The 22,122-nt window shown below is 41.9% G+C and overlaps 1 protein-coding gene across 1 annotated transcript in view; it reads right to left on the bottom strand.

Annotated features, from left to right (window-relative positions):
* AIDA (axin interactor, dorsalization associated) overlaps positions 1-22,122 on the bottom strand; it is a 110,437-nt gene that overhangs the window by 73,217 nt on the left and 15,098 nt on the right. The window contains exon 2 of the mRNA XM_069233850.1: positions 9,865-9,934. Within this exon, the coding sequence (XP_069089951.1) occupies positions 9,865-9,934 (70 nt within the window). The remainder of the gene's footprint in view (positions 1-9,864; positions 9,935-22,122) is intronic.

The following is a 22,122-nucleotide window of genomic DNA, read 5'->3' as shown; positions in this document are numbered from 1 at the left end:
CCTCCTCCCAAGGGGAGGGGGTCACAATCCTAACCCTATTGGGGGAATCCTCCATCTGCAAGATGGAGGATTTCTAAAAGTTAGAGTCACCTCAGCTCAGGACACCTTAGGGGCTGTCCTGACTGGCCAGTGACTCCTCCTTGTTGTTTTCTTTGTTTCCTCCAGCCTTGCCGCCAAAAGTGGGGGCCGTGGCCGGAGGGGGCGGGCAACTCCACTAAGCTGGAGTGCCCTGCTGGGCTGTGTGACAAAGGGGTGAGCCTTTGAGGCTCACCGCCAGGTGTTACAGCTCCTGCCTGGGAGAGGTGTTAGCATCTCCACCCAGTGCAGGCTTTGTTACTGGCCTCAGAGTGACAAAGGCACTCTCCCCATGGGGCCAGCAACATGTCTCTAGTGTGGCAGGCTGCTGGAACCAGTCAGCCTACACAGATAGTTGGTTAAGTTTCAGGGGGCACCTCTAAGGTGCCCTCTGTGGTGTATTTTACAATAAAATGTACACTGGCATCAGTGTGCATTTATTGTGCTGAGAAGTTTGATACCAAACTTCCCAGTTTTCAGTGTAGCCATTATGGTGCTGTGGAGTTCGTGTAAAACAGACTCCCAGACCATATACTCTTATGGCTACCCTGCACTTACAATGTCTAAGGTTTTGCTTAGACACTGTAGGGGTACAGTGCTCATGCACTGGTACCCTCACCTATGGTATAGTGCACCCTGCCTTAGGGCTGTAAGGCCTGCTAGAGGGGTGACTGACCTATACTTGCATAGGCAGTGAGAGGCTGGCATGGCACCCTGAGGGGAGTGCCATGTCGACTTACTCGTTTTGTTCTCACTAGCACACACAAGCTGGCAAGCAGTGTGTCTGTGCTGAGTGAGAGGTCTCCAGGGTGGCATAAGACATGCTGCAGCCCTTAGAGACCTTCCTTGGCATCAGGGCCCTTGGTACTAGAAGTACCAGTTACAAGGGACTTATCTGGATGCCAGGGTCTGCCAATTGTGGATACAAAAGTACATTTTAGGTGAAAGAACACTGGTGCTGGGGCCTGGTTAGCAGGGTCCCAGCACACTTCTCAGTCAAGTCAGCATCAGTATCAGGCAAAAAGTGGGGGGTAACTGCAACAGGGAGCCATTTCTTTACACCTATGTTAAACTGTTGACCTATATTAAAATTCTTGGTGGGTTGAGTGCAAAATGTTTTATACTGATGTCTCCCTACCATAAAATTAAAAACAAGAGAGCCAAGAAATAAACACTTTTCTCTTCCATTAATTTGTTTTGGTGCTTGAATATTGCATCTGTGGGGTCATGGGTCTTCCCCTATGAACATAGGTATCACAAACATTGTGAAACAATCAGTGGTTCAATAGCACATGTTCACCAGCCTCAGAAGGGAGAGGGGCAATTGGGCCGGACTCACTATATGGTGTAAAACTACAACCTTGTCAATAGCCCGTTTTCTAGACTAAGTCATTGTTATTGCAGCCTGCACTATCAGACCAAGTCGGTGCTGCCAAGCCACACTCGCAACTGACTGGATGGAGGTGGGTAGCGGGAGTGTCTAGGCCTTGAGACTGCAAACTATACTCCCAGCACCAAAGCATCTCCTGCCTCGCTGCCAGCACCAATAGGGCAGTGACCCCGGGTCTCAATTCTCCACAGCCCCATCTGTGTTGTACCCTGTCTGGAAAAGCAGTATTGTGGCAGCTGAAGGGAACAGTTCTTAGATCAGCCTGGACATCCTGCTCTTCTACAAAAGTCAGTGACTGCCACTTTATTTATAGCTGAAATATTAACTTTTACATACATTTTTTTATTTTAGATTGTTTCACTTTGGCACCTTATCAGTGCTCTGAGCGGTCTTCTTTTTTTTTTTAAACTAGTGAACCGCACCCTTTCAGTTGTGACAATGTTATTGACAACTCAAAACTCACATTAGTTGTCTTGTTTCCCCCAATATAAGCTTTTTATAGGTAAAGCAACAGTATGGTCCATTTAAGCATACACATGAAAGGTTGTTGTACAGTGTGCACCCTGAACTATTTCAAGTTGTTCTCAAATGCGGTGGTCATAGAAAAGGAGTTGCAGTGGAGAAAAGTAATTACCAGTGCCACACTAATTGGTCAACCTTGGAAGCTGGGTTTGAAACAATGATTTCTGATAAGACATTGTGCAATTAACATCCTGGGTGGATATCACATTCTTTCCCCCTTCTTCCCAGATTACAATTGTATTAATGTCCCAAGAGGCAAGATGGTATTCTTGTGCCTCCTATACAAGGCCTTTACAGTGGTCATAGATGGAGCACAATTATGGTCTATCAATCCATATACAAGAGGTTTTGTACAGTGCAGATCATGAACTAAATTATTTCATCTTACTCTCAAAAGTGACAATCTCTGAAAAGGATGCAGAGGAAAGAAGCAAAGTAATTGTCCTGAGTCACACAGTTTGGTCAAGCTGGGAAGTTGTAACTGAGCCAGGGTTTGATACTCAGGCCCCAGGAACAGTTTTGCCCTGTGTCCAATAAAGGTTTTTGACCGGCCTAGGCATGTTATGCAAGGGCATTCAAATTATCCTTTTTATAAGATGTTGAAACACTCCTCTTTATGCAACAATTATCCTATGGACAGAAACAGTGCTAGCATTTCTCCTTCAGAGGACAGGTACAGCTAGGTTAGCATCGGCACAAGCAGGTATATATCGTGCAACAGCAATGCAAGCTTTTATTCTTCACATAATAGTGGCAGCATGGCAAATGCAAAGTGTAGTCTTCCATTTACACAGAACAGATCCAGCATAGCAGAGTTGGACAAGTCACAGAACATGAATGGTTAAGAGCTATGTGACATGCAGGTTACAGACAGACGTCTGGAACATGTTCTTAACTCTAAGTTATTTGAAACAGCCTGACCACAACCTAGGCAACTATGCTCTAGACAGGCACACCAGTGTCAACCTTTGAATGTGCATGCATCAGGCTGTGTACACTGTAGATTTTTCACAGCCCGGTGGGCAAAAAAAATAATCTGGATTTTATTAATGACACAGAGGCTAAGATTATGCAAAACTTGTTTATCACCCGCTCACAGCTGCAACAATCGCAAGTATGCAGTACTTTAAGAACATTCTAGTAAGGTATAAGATCCAGCAAAGCACAGCCATATTCCTTCTTCCAGCGCTGCGAGCAAGATAATTCCAGCACAGAACTAAACTTCAATAATGAAGGCTTCACTAATGTAACCTCAAATCACAGATATGTCCTCAATCTGAAGAAAAAAAAAAAAAAAAGTTTTGAGACAATATTCCATTACCCTATTCCATTAGGGACGATATTAAATTGGTGGGATAATTTTAGCCTCTGTGCCATTAATAAAATCCATACTTTCTGTCCACCAGGATGTGAAAAATCTACATTTTATGTCAGGACACGGAGGCTAACATTATGCAAGTTGAAAAGGCTGTTAACACATTATCAATTGCATCTGCAACAGGTCTAAAATAGCAACTTTTGAACATACTTTGGTTACACCAATCCGCAGCTCTAAGGATACCCTACAAACCACCTCCCAAGACAAAAGCTTTTGAGGCAGGCGCACACCTAGGGGACTGAGCCTCAAATTTAGAGCTATCCACACCAGCCTCACTCATAACCTCTTTCACACATCTCACTTAAGTGACGGAAGAAATAGCTTTATGAAGCCAGCTGTGTGAAATCAACAACTGTGCCACATTCTGTCTCAAACTTGCAGTTCTCCTGTCCTACTCTTTCAAGCATTTAATCATGCAAACCCTTTCATTCAGCTCAAAGTAAGGGTAGAATAACCAAGGTTGACAGTGTTTGTTCTTCTTTTATCACAAAAACAGACTCCCTCCAGCTGGTAAGCAACCAAGCAATGACCGGACACTATAGCGGATAAGTAAACATTGATTGTCCTGTAAGTCAAATGTGAGGCGAACAAGTCTGACAGATTGTAAATCACATGCAATAGATCAGTTGAAATAGGATTGTAATTCTGTTGAACACACCAACAAATCCATTTCTTCCAAGCCAGTGGATATGCTTTCCTTTTCCCAGGTGTCCACATCGGAAAGCATCTGCCGGAAGCCCGGGGATTTCCCATTGTTTCCTGAAATCCACCAGGCCATCAGACCAGCAGACCCTGCTCCACAAGAGGATGAAGTTCGCCTCCTGGTCCTAAGATTACTTGCCGGAGTGTCGGTATTAGGATAGGGAAGTCCACAGTCATTTCCAACATGACTGAAAACCATGCTTGTGACCTCCAGATTGGTGTTATTACACAATGGTTTCCCTGCATCTGCGTACATGCAAGAGGGCTCTTGACAGCATCACAAACGGAGGGAAAGCACTGGGTGCCAAGCCCCTCCAATACTGGAGGAAGGCGTCTACACACGATGTCTGAGTGTCTAGCCTCCAACTGAAGAACTCGTCAGCTGTGTGTTCAGTTTGTCCGCAAAGAGGTCCACCCTGAAGGGACCCCATCTATTGAATACTATTTCCTCCCCGAAAATGGGCCTGCCATTCAATGCTTCTGCATTCTTGAGCCACCACACAGCTCCTCCCTCGATTCCTGATCTAAGGACAACATTTGGGAGTACGACCGATTGGTCCATAAACATTTCGTTTTAAATCTTTGGAGGGCCCGATAGTTCAAGGAGCTCAGAAATATTGCCTGAATTGTGGAGGATAACAGGCCCAGAATCCTTGCTAAAAACCTTTGTAGAACTTCCTTTATCGCGAACAACTCTAACTCCCTGTGTAGTTTCCTTAGCTTCTCACTGGGAAGATTGAGTTTTGCCTGAACTATGTCTACCACAAAGCCTAGAAACTGTGCCTCCGGAGATGGGATCATGCAAGATTTCTTTGGGTTTATTATGAAGCCCAGATGCTCTAGTGGTTTTATGGTCATTACTGTATGACTGGAAACCACCTCCCTGACCTGACCCATTATTACAATATCATTCTTATTAGCCTTAACCCTCTTGCCCGGAGCCAGGCTCCTACATGCAAAGAACTTTGGTAATGCACCAAGGTGCTGAGGAAAGGCCGAACGTCAGACTGCAAAATTTCCAAAGTTAGCCCTTCCAGGTGATATGAAGGAATTCCGATGAGGCCACGTTGGAATCATTAAATATGTGTTTTTGAGATCTAATCTTGTTAACCTGCCACTTTTCTCAGGACATTTCTCAACAGGTAAATCCTCTCCATTTTGAAGTGGTGATAGACCACTCACTCTTTTAGCTCTCATGTTTATTACTGATCTCATAAGTGACATCACACACCATTTGCCCTCCACCTTACTCACACACACACACACTTCCACATACACACAAATTCACACTTACAAATGCTCTCTCACATAAACACACACAACATATTTAAAAGCATTTTGTTTTTTACTTAACTCAGCTGCCATGGAAGGGCATATACCAGCTAAGTGTCCTTCACTGCTATTAAACTACTAGTAAATAATATATTAGTAACCACTATTAGTGTGATAGAAAAATTGACAGAAAATAAAGAGTGGATCCCCAGCTGGCGGCCATAAGGACGTGCGGTCACTGTATTCCTGGCACTGAATTTGCCACCTCTGAGGCCAGGGGTCGCAAAGGCAGGGGTAGCAAAGGAAAATTATGTCCATGGTTGAGACCTCCCAAATAGTCCCTTTTGCCAGTAAATCCTTTAACTCCTCCGTCACCAACCTTGAGTCTTCCTCTGAAATGCTTCTCTCGATGTGTCTTCACCTGGACTGGGAGATCTATAAACTCCAGTTTGTATCCCCTGACAATATCCAAGACCCAGGGATCCTGTGTCACTAATTTCCAAATCCCATAAAATTGGGCCAGCCTGCCTCCCTCCTCTGTAAGGGTACGTAAAGGGTCTGTCGAAACACTTACTAGCAGAAAATCCTCTTTGCCTCTGATCTCCTCTGGAGAACCTGCTACAGGTCCTTTGTGTTTGGGGGTAGAAGCCCCAGAGGGATCCAAAGCTCATTTGGGCAAACCTGCTTCCACGCCCCAGGAAGGCTTTGGATGAAGCTTGACCTCGGCCAAGGAACCGACCCCTCATTCTCCCGGCCCTACCAAAAACCCCGTCCTGGAAAACCCTTTTAATGTCCTTCTGCAACTTTTGAATGGAGCTTAAAACTCCTATGTACTTGGCCATGTCTTTAATGAAGTAATCTTCAAAGAGATGTCCCTGCATGGGAGGGCCCCCTTCCTTGCTCACCAGTTCGATCAGCTTGGGAATGGTCTGGAGGAGGATGCTCTTCTTCTCTTTTTGGAGAGAGTAGTGTTCACATTTCCGAAGAGAAAGATGGCCTTTGGGCACACTGGCACAATTCCTTGGGATCAACTAAAGTCTTGTTGAGATAGGCTGCTTTGGCCATCTCAAACATTTTAGTCAGAGGGCCAGTTAGATTCAGCAGCTGATCCTGGTAAGAATTCAAGCATCTGTCAAGTCCTTTCCGAGGATCCTTGCTGTTTTTGCTAATTAATGCCACCACCTAGGCATCCAATTCTGAGGTCGTTGCAACCTTGTCAGGGAAGGGAGGGCGGGGACATTCAGATCTCAAACAAGATCTTACCCCCTTGAAGATCTCTTCTGAGACAGAAGGCAATACAATCATTGACGTGCTGGGATGTAGCCCATTCAGGAGATAAAGGCTGCTTAATGAAGAGGGGATCAAACATATCGCCTCGCGGTGAGGGGAGGCCCGAGGTTGACAATGGCCATCTTGTAAACCAGAGGCCTTTGATGACTCTTCTGATGTTCCCTTCCTGTTGACTTCGATATCCCGGTGATCTGAGTCAAAATCAGAGGAATAAGAGATCAATCTTGGGCTCGAAAGTTTCATCACTATCAATGCAAATGGGAACATCCAGGCCTATTTGATGCCCATCTGTAGGGCCCGAGGCACTGGTCCGGTCATTGCCAGTTCCGCATGTCAGATCCTGCCCTGATGTCTTCTGCTTTTTTGCTTTCTTAGCCAGGGTGTCAACAGAAGCCCTTTTCCTTTGGGTCTTGGTTACCCATCCTGGGCCCTCAGGCTGATAAATGCTTCTGAGAATATTACCTTTACTATTAAAGGCCTCCAGTTTCTTATTGATGGTCTCATCAAGCGATCCCATCATCAACTTTTCAAGTACCCTATTCATCATACCCTCTAATCTTTCTGCCATTATGTCTTCTAACTGTCCCTCAGACATGTTGTCAGTTCAATATAACCAGTAAAGCAGAGATTAGCAAGGGCTTAGCAAAGATGGGACAAGGGTCAAGGAGCTATACAGTGGGGAGTCTTCATGTGGAAAAACAGTTGGACTTAGTAAACGAACTACAACTGCCAGAATGCTGCTATAGTGTTACTACGATATTGGCAACTTAATAAAATGGCTGCGCAATTGCTTAAATAGGAACCCAATTTTCCAAATTGGCGGCCAACGCATACGTCTTGCGTGCCAAGGTATTTTCCTCTCTTTTTTTGTACGCACCCTTAAGCAGAGTAAATGCGTTCATGCTGCACGGGAGGGGACAGCGGAAAGGCAGAGATTGCAGTGGCTACAACTGTGATGGTCCCAAAAGTACAGGGCCCCCCAGAACAAGCGCCCGCAGTGGGGTGCGTCACCTGCAGCCCTCAGCAAAAAGGGATTGTCACGGCTGAAGTCAGTGGGGCTCACGGTGGCCACCAAGGAGTCAGTGCGACCCAGTCAGAGTGCTTCGCTCAGGCCGCAACTTTGAACAAGGTGGTGAATATCAACCACCAGACAACCAAGGGCAGAAGGTCCCCGAGATCAAGGCGGCAAAATGTATGAGACAAAATCACTCATAGGCATACATGAAGTAATTCAAATAATTGAAAAATACAGTAAAACCAATTATATCTCTATATAAGCAGAACAGGGGAGAAATACTAATTCACAGGCAATCGCTCAGGATGGTGGAAAAGGCAGATATATGTGTCCCTCATAGGAAGGAGGGGGCGGGGGGAAGAAAAGAAGGGGGAAATCAAGTACCACGTGGCTTACACAAGAGAGTAAAATGGAGAGTACTTATCTAGTGAGCAGCAGCAACTAAGAAGGAAGATGGCTGAGCATTGCTGAGCCTTACATCTTACTAGAATGTTCTAAATTCTTCAATTGTTGCTGCTGTGAACTGGCAATAAAGGAGTTTCGCATAATGTTAGGCTTGGTGTCCTGACATAAAATCCCAGCCTTGGTGCTGCACCTGTTAAAAATGTTGAGGTCGGCCAGTGAACCTACTAATGAAATAGTTCACTGTTTAAATGTAGACATCTATCCTGTGTAAGCTGGAGTAATACGACCGCCCCTTAAAAATGATCAATATCCTCATGGTCTGTCAGAGCATTTTAGAGTACAAGCTGTGGTGGAATTCTACAAAACAAATTTTTTCCTGTTTTAGTGAGTCAACATTTCTTTACATATATGTAATAACCTCTGATTTTCCATGTTTCCTCAATCTAAATAACAATTCTGGTCTGTTGTTCACCATCTTTCCAGCATTTCAGGTTAGTAGAAAATGCAATTCCAAACTATATTTATTTAGTGCCGGCAAATCTTTGAAACCCTGGGCCAAAGCCAATGATCAGTATGGCATGTATATTGAATGCATCATTTATAAATTATTGCTTTCGATTACGCACAGCTGGTCAAGGCTCTTTGAAGTGCATGCTGTGACTAAAACAAACTGCAATTTCTTCTGGGAACCTCCAGCCACGAAGTTAATTGTTTAAAGCGAATTGTGAAGAAATTAGAGATTGACTTAGCCTCAGAGGATTGGATTTCATATGCCCATTCTAAAACTTTTATCAGGGGAAAAAATTTGAGAGAGCTTGCTTGTCAGGCAAAAATGCGTAGATCTTCCACCCTTTAACTTCATACTGGAAACATACCAATTCTTCCCGACCATTTTATTTGAATGAATCAGCCAAATCCACTTTGCAGCAAAAACATTATGAAATTTTGATTACTTGTAATAGCTGACATAACATTTATTTGGCTGAAAGATCCAAACCATTACTGCCACTGATGCGGTCTTTAAGGCAGACGTATTTCTCATTTGACTTGCATCTGGCCTGAACTAAAATCTAATGGATTAGATTTTAGAAACACATTTTCTGTAAACTAGATCTCTACTATTAAAGAAGCAATTCAACATTATTTAGGAGGGATGAACTGGAATTACATTAATGAAGTTTGGGGATTAAATGCTAATTGAAGCTAAAATATAGCATAGCAGAAATACAATGATCGCCTTTGCAAGTTGTGGAGGTGGACTTTTATGGGTGATACATTCTGAGGTACAGGTTGAAGTCATTAATTTTTTTGGGGGGCTTTCCCCGTTTACCATTCCTTAGCACACTGATTAATCTGACTGACCAGAAGTTTTTACTATTTTTCAAAGATTATAATTGTTGATGAAACTTTGTATTTTACTGTAAGCATAATGACTGATTTCAGTGCGTCTGATGAACACCATTATAGGTTCTGTATCACAGGGCAGCAGCTGGTTACTGACTACCCAAATTAGTGATATCTGGTATGTTAAATATGGGGAGCTCTAAGCAAAATCTTTAATTTCTTTGTTGGTAATAGAGGTTATTTTTGAGCTTCAAAGCTGTTAATGATTTTTGGCAAAGGAGAAGCTATGGCCATTCCAACTGAACTCTTGTCCAATATTAGGCAAGCTGCCAGGGACCAACAAATGTTGTTTAAAGTCCTCTATGTCTTACCATGATATAAACAGACAGCTAGTAGTAACATCCGTAATTGTATCACTTACAATTTATGATAATCTCCTATAGAAGAAACTAATTTTTATCACTAACTCACCTTTTGATCTTCTGTGAATTCATTAGAGTTAGTCTGAGACTGGGCTTCTTTCTGCAAATGCCTTGCCAATCTAGGAGAAAAAATATATACAATAATCTGTACACTGGCTTGCATAAACCGAGCACTGCAGAAACCAAGTGTTAATTCAAGATGTATTACACATTACCCCCGTGTATTAACTGTATTTGTTAAACTATTTACATAGTTGGTGCATCATACTCAAATCAAAGTGAACAATAAGATCACAGGAAGAGTATTATAAGAAAACATTATATAAATATTGCTGCAAATATGGATAGACCATGTTATGATAATGAAAACGCTAAGTAATGAAAATTTGTGGCTATTTTAGCCTCCGATACCTCTCCATAGTGCACATCTGCCTTCGGCATTTTGAGGTTTGTTCTCTGTAGGGGTAGTACTCTATAACAATTTGGCCACTACAAAGTGTGACCTTACCACTTTTCCTCCTAAGCCCAATGTACCAGGGCAGCATTATAGGTGAACTATAATAGTCCAGGCTGAGATACAGGCAGTAGAGTACTGCTGATAAGTACTGATGGCTGTCTCACATTAAATTAGTGTGAGACTATAGAGGACATCGTCCCACCCCAGAATGGTTTGGGGGGGGGGGGGGGGGTCGAGGCGGGGGTGGTGGGTTAAGGTGAGTGTAAGAATTGGGACCAGTGAAACCGATATACATGTCTGTTAGTCACTTTTATTTGTGTACTTTTCCAGTGTCTTTTCACGTGTGCGCCACAAATGCGGTCCTTGACCTCTGCATGTAAAATGCACCTTTACTTGACGATACCTGGCTGATAAAAATCCTGACTTTTGTTTGTATATTTTTCTAGGTTTACTAGCCCTAAGACCAGGTAGGATTCACTCTGGTCCTGCCAGTGCATGATTTGATTTTTTTTTTTATATTAACTAGTTGGTAGTCAAGGTTTCTAGGGATTGACAGCTCTGGTGAATGCACTCGACCAGTAAAGATGACATGTTATTGATAAAATGATGGTCCAAGCCATTGTGCTCTCATTCCATCGCGAGGTTGGTTCAAGATGCACCAGAGGTTACCACTAATAAAGGTGAAAATCTAGTTACCTCTACGTACTTTTAACTTTATCTGATCTCTCCGTTTTGTCCAGGAAATTATCTTATCTAAGAAGTCCTTCCATTGGGTCCACCTTGGTGGTATTGTGGTATTAGCAGCACAAACGATTCTTTGGTATTGTCCTACCAGGGTGGGGAGAGGTTGCCTATTCTGAAGCATGTCACATTATGTAAGTGAGGCTTACGCTTCCAAAAAGAGTGGTCTCTCTTCTCCTGCCTTTACCCCTATCCATGCCAGAATCTTTTTAACTTGGGTATCAGTGACTTGTACCTACAAAACAGACGTGAAAAGCACTGCAAAATCACCATACCTTTTTGTGTTTTGGGTCTTCACGTTGAGCAGACGTGTGGTGGCATATACTCCCTGTCGCCTTCCTTTTGTTTTGAGTCATAAGCAGAAAATGGCAGATAAGAAAATGTGGCTACAGTGCAAACCTGCAGAAAGTCAAGTGGATTACCAAATTAGGGAGAACTAGTGAAGCGAGAGCTGTTCGACTGTCAGGTGACGCAAAGCAGTACAACTGAATACATTAGCAAGAGACCTAAACAAATAAGCTTGAGAGGGAATCATACGCTGCCTCCTTATGATGATCCATAGGCCAACTCTACAGGACAATATTTCAAACTGGCCGTCAGCTGAACCAGACATGAACTCTGAGCCATGAGTCCTTGGAGACCCATTCTTAATCATGGCCTTTCAACAACCCCTGAAAACAAAAAATCTTCAAAAGTGGATAAAGAGTCCATTTCTACTGCCGGACAATTATTGTCAAAATAATCATATTTAATTGAAAATAAGTACTACTATTTCCAAGAGCATGATATTCCTCTGCTCTTCAACAATTGCAGAAACATACTACAATAACCCTATCGCCTACTTGACTTGTGTTGCAAGATATTTTAGGCTCTGGAGCAGCCTGCAGTTATTGGGCAATACTCTTTGGTGAACAAGGATGTTCGCCACTGGTGTCTCCGGGCCATGCCTTTTCAAAAGGTAGCAAGGTCTAAGGCTAGAAATGCATGCACGGCAAGACAAGTAATGCCACAACAAACAGATTAGTATTTAGGGCCCTTTACACAGAACTTTAAGCAGATTCTGTGAGCCGGACACTAGCTCTGTAGCAGGCTATGGCACCAGGTATTAAAATGTCCCGCACTGGTTACAGGGATAATGAATTTAAGAGGAACAGTAGAGATAAAATAGAGTTGCGTTAATTGGGTTCCTTAATCGCATGATCACTTGAAAATGGGAAGATTGAAGATTCTACCTCCATGGAAAAGCACTACAAAAATACAGAAAAATATGACCAAGCATCTCATCAAATGTCACCTACATTACAAGACAAGAAGTCCAAAATATAAGGAGGAATGGTTGAATATATTCTGGAAAAATGAATTGGAATATGGGACGTTCAAGAATTTTTGGAGTACTATATAGTGTCTAATAAGGTTTGTCAGAGTAAAATGGAGGAGGATATTACTTTTAATAATCTAAATGTGCACTTTATTAACTGCTCATTGCATCTGATGTTTGCCATTAACGAGGTTTGCACTAGTCTCTATGTACACACACTACAGCTCTTCTGCATTAGTGATTTCATAGTAATGCTTATTAACTTCATATTTTTGTAGAATTCTTCTATATTTCTATTATTTGGTAGCTCTGTAATTATCTAGCATTTAAGTTCAGTTAAAAAGAGTGTCCATACGAGTAGTTATAATTATTCCACTGACTGGATTGGTTACTCTTTAAAAACATATTCAAACACGTGAAGTTTTTCTTCACAATATCAATTAGTTGCCGGCCTAGGAAAAACTTCATACCCCAGTTTTAAACACTTGTTCCTTATCTGAAACAGATATCAGTAGCAAACCTCTTTAGGTTTAGAATAAGGGGACTGGAATGGGGAAGGCTTATCACTTTCCATCATCATGTGCAATTCAACTCACTCCTCGGGTCTCTCCACATCCTTGTTCTGGCATTAAAAGTCTCTAACTATGGTCCCTCAAATCCAAACACAAGCACATCCACACATAGTCCCCCCACTCCATGCGCATTGTTGCGAGGGAGGCACACTCATAGGAAGAGTAACTGCAGAGCTAAGCGCGCTCTGCAGTCACTGGAGGAAAAAGCCTCATAGTCCTGTCTAGTTTGAACATTCTAACACATTTTCTGTGTCTACTTGTACCTCACAAATGTAGCAACAGAGCAAATAAGTGGTATGTATGTTGATAAGGCCAAGGACAAAATCAGAGACGTGTAGTTCTAAAGATGGAGAATATAATGCCAACTAAACTGTTTTCACCTCCTTTCTGTAGTAGAGAAATGATAGAGTAATGTTGTACCAACCACACCCCTTTCTCCGTAGCTCTGTCCAACCTCCCAACAACCACTATTGCCTGAATGCATCTAATTCAAACATAGGATCATCCTGTGAAGTAGTAATGCCAGCTGCCACGAGACTGTATAGTAGAGGAAATCTCTGAAGTAGGAAGTAAGGGAAATGCAGTGAAGGGTCTATCCTACGCACTGTAAATAGACGTTCTATTACCAAAATGTAATGATAGGTAATTTAATGGACTTGCAGGGAGGGAAAGCTGAGCTGTCTTTGCTAGGACTCAAACATGTAAACAACTACTAGATTTGAGGGGCAAGTTCTCATTTCCCCAACATACAACCCATCCAAGATCAGTAGAATAAGTCAACGTGTGTGATATTATTATTGATCACTGAAAAGTCTTCAAAGTCAACACAAACTAAGGGTTGAAACAGGACTGCAACTCTTGCAGTCAATGACTGACTAATGATGTAGTGCTTCTGGAGTGATTCCTGTGCCAGAAACATGCCTGCCAAAAGATTGTACTTAATAGCGTGGGAACTTGCCAGGCTTTGTCAGAAACAGGTGTCAGGTTCTTAACGGACGATCTTTGTAAGTGAATCGTAAGTATGAAGGACTGCGAGAGAGATTCTGGTCCAGTATACACTCTGCCAAATTTATACAAATAGAATTGACCCGTATGGGATCATAGATAGGGTACTCAATATCCAGAAAGTCACAGGAAGTTCCTGCTTAGTGGAGCACAAGCCCTCAACCACCCAAGGGTGGCATGCTTCATCAGGTCATGCTACTTGTCAGGGCTGGTGCTGCAATAACCAATGGGCCCAGAGAAGGAGCCCTTTGCTGGAGCTCTTTTTATCACCAATCGGCTTGTGAAAATGCAACTCAAATACCACCAATGTTGGCGAACATCAACAGGACTGTCTAGGATTGGTGAAGGGTGATTAAAATTAACTATAGAACCTTACTGGTTGCTTCTATTCCTTAGTGGGATCTATGTTAAGTTTAAAAACAGATCAGAGCATAAATGGGAAAATGACGTTCCTATATTCTCACTAAGTTATGATTACATGGTCGTTTGTCTGTGGATTCTTTTGTCAATTAATAGGTCTACGTGTTTCAGCTCGAGTGGTTTATTTTAGACTAGCAAACATTTTTGAATTGTAACAACATAACATCTGGGTGCCTGGAGTAGGGTTTTCATCAACGTATGCCTCCACTTAAGTGTCTAGTTTGTGGCTTTGTCTAAACGTACAACACCTTGTTTGTGGTATAAATATTCACTACTTACTGTTTCCAAATTTCATGTAGTGCCAGGTTGCAACATAAGTGTGGAATGGATTTGACATGGTGAGCTTGGGGTAGGTTTGTCTGCAAATCCTATCCTATTTGCTAAAATCAATGGCACTACTTAATAACTTACATTTTTTGTTTGCAAATGTTTTTCCATTGTTCATGAACATTCAGGATACATACCACATCTGATTTTTGCTAAGCAACCCAAAAACAGCTTAATGAAGATCCACCAAAAAAAGAAAAAGGCACCGACTGGAGCCACAACCTCTGGGTTGCAAAATATGGGTGCTTTCATTCACTGTTTTTTAGGTCTAGCCAAGATGGCACTTGAAGAGTCTGTATGAAGGGCTTAGGGAGATCATAGTGGTTAAATGGGGTTTGGGATGAGTCAAAGGAGATATAAAAGAGGGAGAATTTGGTAGGGTTGTTTGGGAGATCATAGTTGTTAACTGAGGTTTGGGGTGAGCCAGGAGGGGATAAGGAGGGAAGAGTCTGGGAAGGGTTATTTTGGAGATCATAGTAGTAGAACGGGTTTGGGATGAGTCGGAGAGTGGAGATAGAGGATAGATTGATAAAGGTATAGGGTGATGGTCAGACAGAGTAAAGTTTGAGATAGTAATTTTTTTTCCCCTCTTGAACAGCAGGATTAGAGTAGCAAATATTTGGATTCATGATTACATAATTAAGGGAATCAATGTGTAAGGAATATAATATATTGAGATTTAAAGTTGTATCGGATAAAAACAGGCTTTCAAGAGTTACAGTATTTGAAGTTAATTTGTGTACTTTTATAACATTTTATCTTTCCTCAATATTTCAATAGTGAAATGCTTGTAGATAGTTAAGATAATATTTACCTATTGTGATAGATAAAATAAAAACAGATTCATAAGCATCTAATCACGCAACTTCTATATAAACTATGACCTAAGAACATGTCAAGTGTAGAATAATATACATATATGTTTACATAGAAACATACACATTATATATACACACACACCTACAAATACATACATGTTAAACATGCCTAAAGAGTATGTATATATTTTAAGATAAAATATTTATTATACGTATTTTTCCAAAGAAATACACATATCTATATATCTATATATATATACACACATACATACATACATATATACACACACACACACACACACACACACCGTTTACATACACAGGGATATGCAGTCCACTGCTGTTTGAGTATGGTGGATGGGTAGGAAAAAGCCAACTCTTAAGTGGTCTTCTGAAGATAAGACCGTTATCTGTGGATGGATCTTATATTTGGGGGTAATGAATTCCATAGTTTGGCCGCTTAAACAGAGAAATATGTCAGTGTCCTTTAAAAATACTTGCTTGCTAATGGGCAAATATTCCTCTTTGTACCTCCATTTTGACTTTAGTTTCGTCCCACGGAGCAGGAACCTCTCCTCACATTCCGCTCTGGTGCTTGTTTTTTTTATTGTTTACTGCTCATGTCATGTTCAGCGTTTCTATTTTCCATGCTAAATGCCCGCCGTTGGAACTTTCATGATGACGTGACGAGGAAGTTGGAAACTTTTAATTTACAACTCCATTCCTGTTGTACGCTGCAGAGCCACGCAACATGATGGCAACCACAATACATACTCAGACAGAAAGATCTCACACTAAGTTTAGCATAAAAGCAGTAGCCTTTGGAAAGCTGGCTGTCGGATTCACAACAACGTCTCTTCCCTTGTTTCTTACGGCAGTGATCCCGACCAAGCATATCTGTCTTCTTTAGAGCTCATACTTTTATAAAATGTTGGCATGTATGTTATGGCTGCAACACAGACAAAGTTTAAGACTAACTGACAATGCCACGTAACCAGTTTGTTCCAAACCGAGCACAATGTGAACGACCATCCGCAGATATCACATTTGGGACAAGGTTGAGCAACCCAATTTGAATACATATTTTATTTGCCTGAGTGTATTTAACAAGATGTTTGCCTGATCCTAACATGGCCTCCAGTGTGACATATTGTGTCCCGCATAAGTACTTACACACAGACAGCTTGGTTTCCGTATCAAAGGCTACAAAAGACCATGTGAAAGACATAGGAACGCAACACCAGTATGTACCTTTCAAAAATAAATGTGTCTACACGAGTCATTTTTTTTTTTTTTTTTTTAATGAGGTGATATTGTTGCACTAACGTAGGTAACTAGACAACTGTCATTATCTACTTTCTTTATAGTAAATCGAAACACAAATAAAAATAGAGCTTGCATTCTGGTTATGTGCATCATATAAAACTGCTTAACTATATATATATTCGTTTCCAAAAAGGTGTTTTCTTTTTTGATTTGGAAAGCTTACATCTGCAAACTAAGCTGCATGAGTTTTAATTGGTAACTTGTGTGAAATAATTCACTTATTTTACTCGAACACGTATCTTTACATGATGGTTGCAAGGTTATAGCTGGGGTTGGCAGGGGCCAGGCATGCACTTGTCTGCTTTCTAGATCTATGATTTCCATGCCGGTGAATTGAATCCTGAATCTGCTATGTTGTCTTTTGCGGACTGTTTTCTTTGGGCTTAGCGTTTCTACACACCTTACGCCAAACAGCCTGTGACCGTGAAGATGCAAGTGACAGTTGCCATCTGTGTATTTATGCAACTCTTTTGGTATGAATAAACTGTCTACACCCCAGTCTACACCCCAGCAGCAAATTGGAGGGGGGGGGGGGGGTGGAGTTTAGTGTAAATCAGTCTAACGATAACGGACACATTTCTGTGGTGTTTCACTTATCTTCATGCCTGTGCTTCTTCGAGCAATATGTTTCACCAACTTTCAATTTTCTGGATTTCCTGACCCATATTGTGTTAATGTGCATGACATTCAGTAAGCCCCTCGCATCATCAGTGGGTCCTATCACAGCTTGTTTTGAAGTCCCGGCTATCTGGACTCAGTGCTGGAATTGGACAAACCATACTATGCAAACCCATAAATTGGGGATCATGGTGGACAACAAAAAAGGTGCGGAGTATTGAAAAGCAGTCACTGCCAACCAACTGCCAAAGCAAATGGCTCGTCCACAGATGAGACCTATTGGCTTGGCCAATGCTTGTTACTATTTTTCGAGGAGGAAGTTAGCCATGACGATTCAAATGGTATTCAAAGTCATCACTGGTTTTGGAACCACTTATAATTTTTTTAACTGTTTGTACAATCTGCACCATATTCTGGCACAATCAAAGGTTGATTCTCGAGGGCCATTTCCCCCAAGAATGGTGCAAAACTGACAATGTGGATGGTGTATTAAAGATTTCAAAAAGTAGAGGAGCTACAAAGAAGGACTAAGCAGACTGACTGATATAATAAGATGTCCAACAGTATGTGAAATGTCCTCTACATCTGCAAGCATGTGTTAGTAATATCTGAAATAATAGTCTTGCTAAATATCGATTCAGAAGAAATATTAAAAAGTGTGTATGTTTGATGCCTTTCAAAATCCTACCCAATCAGCAACCACAATTCTTATCAGGGTGAAACACAAGCAACCCGAGATTAACCTGTGCTCAACCATTTGGTAGCTTGGCACAAAAGCTGTCAGGGTTAATGTAGAGCAGTGTTTAAAGTATTTATGCATCAATGCAAACTGTGATAAAGGGAAAACACAAACACATGAAAAGTCCCACACCAATTTAGAAACCGAGTGAAATTTAATAAATTATTTGACAACAAAATGACAAAAATCTAATCAGTAGAAGCAGAGATATGCAGTTCTAAAGATTTTCATACAAATAGTGCTTAAAAGCACAATTCTACAGCACAGATACTAAGAAATACACATTTAAAACAAGAGAAATGGGGATGAAGATGGGTTTCAGTGGGATTTTCGGTTTGCAAGCAGGAAACACACAAGCATTATGCAGCAATAGGACTGTGCCCGTGATGAATAAAATCAAATTAGAATCGATATCTATCTCTTTTCCCATCTCAAATTCTTCCAATCCTTTCCCCTCCCAAATTCTAACTCTCTCTCTGTCACAGGTGCCCCAGTGCCTGGAAAGCTATATTGTATCAACACCACTTTCAATTGATCAGGCTCTTCTGACCCCGTCTGATCTTTAAATTTGCTTCAACAGCAGCTCCCCTGATCCTCTAAACCTTCTATGCAAGTGCTATGGTTATCCTGCCATGTTAAACGCAGTGCTCATCCCGTTACTCACAAACCCCGCCTAGATAAGACCAATCTACTTAGTTACAGACCTAATTACTCATGCCCCGCATTTGCCAGGCTAGCGGTGGCATCTACCTCTCAACGGCTTTGTAACCACCTTGGAAAATACCAACTTTCTGTGGTCAGCCTGTGAGGTTCATACACTCTGGGGCAAGAGAGCCAGTCCTTGGGCAACCAGAGGCTCAGTTGTGACCCCAAGAACGCTGCAGCACATATTTTTTTTTTTAGCAGTCTGCAGCATTCAACATGCATAGCCTGGTCTGCACTGGTATCAACGGGCACAGCTCTCGAGCACTTCCGCTCTTTTCAATCCAGGTATCCCGTTTCCTCTCTTCAACCCTTTCCATCAAAACCTACCCGCAATGGTTCAGTTATTTCCTCCTCCATTTAAATAGTTTGTTCAGACCTTAACATGCTTCATCCATTCCTTTCATTTTTTTTTTTTTTTTTTTTTAAATCAGATTACTCTAAAAGTATTCGCGTGCATAAACGTCTGACCTTCGCATCTATGGCCCAGATCGGCTCTTGGATGAATGACTTTTCCGAAAAAAAGAAAAAAAACTGCAGACAAGACCGATGACCTGTTGATAGAGGAGAGGGGTTCTCAGGTGACCCTTTAGTCTCACCAGTGGAATTTGCTAAGGCTATTAATCTTTTCAAAGCACGGAATCAACTCTTCTTTTATCTCCCAAATCACGTCTGTAGTCTCATCAGGTATTCAAACCTGCTCTCCACCACATTCTGGCCCGTGCATGTATTTCTTGTAGGCTGGCTCTGCCAGTGTTCACTCCCTTGGCCTCACTACCACCCAAACAGATCAGGCTGGTCTAAGGACTAAAGAAGTCCAATTTGATTGGTCATGTTTACACCACCTCACAGCTATCTTCACTGGATTCCGTTCGCTAAACACAGAATTCAAAACCCTTCCTACCCATAAATGTTCATCTGGTCAGTCACTCCTTTGTCAGTTAAGGTGACAAAATTGCCTTCCTCGCCTTCGGTCTCAGTTTATACTTCTAACAGCAGGCCTTAGAATTCAACAGTACAACATAAACAGTTAACCCTTCTCTGCGCTGGCTCCAAATTCGTAGAGCCCTTTGCCAGTATGTTTATTAAAAGCCACCACCAGGGCAGTCAAAAACCCTAGGTCTTCATGTAGTTTGGGTTCATTCTTTCCACTTCCAAGGGTATCACGATACCTATGGAAGAATGAGCACTCTACGGGTTATTTTTCATTCTTTCACATTGTCAAGCTTTGCAAAAGACAAATTCACCTACTTCAAACACTTCATTCATTGTGTAATGCGTAAAACCTTTTAATGGAACAAAGCAACATCCATCATCTCATGCTCAGATATGATGTGTGGAAAACATCTTGACTGATATAGGCAACCTCAAGAGACCAACTGGGCAGATAGGAACTTAAAAAGGGAGACACCCGATAACCACTGAAAGGTACATGCTGTAGCTCAAACACCTTCCTCGAATACGGTCCCTGTACTCTAGCAGTGAGAAAAATATTCCAGTACTTCCACTGAAAGGGTGATAGATATTCATAATGGCAAGACTGACATGTTTATGTGCCCATTATCTTTTGTGTACTGCTTCTTACCACACTTCAGTTTCTAAGCACTGAAAGTGGCATGGCATTACTGCACCGCAATTTCACAATACTCAACCCATCCACCAGAGTAAGAGGGAAGACTGAATTGTCATTTCTATGACTTAACCATATGAATTTAGGATCACTGCAAAAACTAGAGGCGACCAGTTAACTGTGCCACCCTATCAGCTTTGCCTGGCTGTGAAGCTCTCTAAAAGGCCTACTGGTGTTAAATCCAGGCTTCCAATGTTGGAGCAGTGGAAGAACCCAATACAATCTATCTCCCACCGTTCTTGTCTGAACCCAAGAAGATCATCTACATTGTCCCCCAAGGATCATCCCCCAGTCCCACCGTCTTCAGCACATACATGACCCTCCCCGGCCAACACTGTCAGATCACACAGACTGAACATCTCCTACACAGACTACACCAAGCTCATTCTGTGTCAGAAGACCCCTCTGACCCCAGAGCCAACTTCCAGGATTTATTATGAGCTTTGCCGACTGGATGAAGGACAACTGCCTTAAGCTCAACACAGGCAAAATGGAAGTCCTTATCTCCGAGGACAAAACCTAGCAGTGGAACGAAGCATGGTGGCCTGCTGAACTCGGCCCTTCTCATCATGGACATCATCATGGCATCATCATGGACAACAAGTTATTCATGAAGAAAACAGGTAAATGCAGTATTATCCGCCTGCTTTCACACCATTTGCATGCTCCACAAGATCTTCAGGTGGCTCTCAATTAACACCAGAAAGACCGCTATGCAGGCCTTTGCCATCAGCATGCTGGCTGACAGGAACATACTCTACGATGGAATCCCTGCACACCTCCTGAAGAGATTACAGACAATACAAAACTCAGCAGCAAGACTTGTCCTTGACCTTCCCAGATAAACCCACGTCACACCCTTCCTCAATAAGCTACACTGGCTCTCGATCCAGAAGAGATGCCAGTTCAAGATGTTGACCCACACATACAAAGCCCTGCACAATGAAGGACCAGTGTACACCAACAAATGCATGACCCAGGGGTGTGGAATTTATTCAAATATCTACTTGGCCATGGGACACTTTGCTTCTTAAATCTACTTATCCTGTAAAAAAAAAATCTGCTTGTCCCTTTGATGCCTTGTAGTGTCGCGTCACATTATGGCAGCAATCTTATTATATAAGAGCTCTGATTATGCCAGGACTACTATTGTAGGGCTTGAATACTTGCAATTTCAATCCCTACTATAGCAATTTCCTTCTTTTGCCACTTTTCTACATATCTATGTATTGGGGCTGGAGGAGGCTGTAAGCAATAGTTCTAGGGTTGGAATGCCTTTGAGTCTGCAAACCTATTAACTTGCATGTTTTAAGGTTTTTCACCTGGTCTTCTCTAATCTTTTCCCATAATGAGAAAGGTTGGAAATTTACTCCTGACAATGACAGAAGTAGAAGTTCTTCCAGGGTTGGGAAAAAAAGTGGTTGAAAGGAAAGTTAACTTGTAAACGCTAAACAGATTTTCACATGAGCACAGCTACACAAGCATAATTGCTTGTGCTAAAATACAGTTCAGAAATATCTTCTAGGAGTACGATTTCCTGGTCTACTTCCGTGAGTTCTTGTGAATTCATGAACGCCACTAATTTAAAGACATATACCTTAGGTGCACTTTTATGGCTTTCTTTAAGAGTTGGG

Source organism: Pleurodeles waltl, chromosome 5 (genome assembly GCF_031143425.1).
Source record: "Pleurodeles waltl isolate 20211129_DDA chromosome 5, aPleWal1.hap1.20221129, whole genome shotgun sequence".
Taxonomy (NCBI): domain Eukaryota; kingdom Metazoa; phylum Chordata; class Amphibia; order Caudata; family Salamandridae; genus Pleurodeles; species Pleurodeles waltl.
This window is presented reverse-complemented; position numbering and strand designations above follow the sequence as displayed.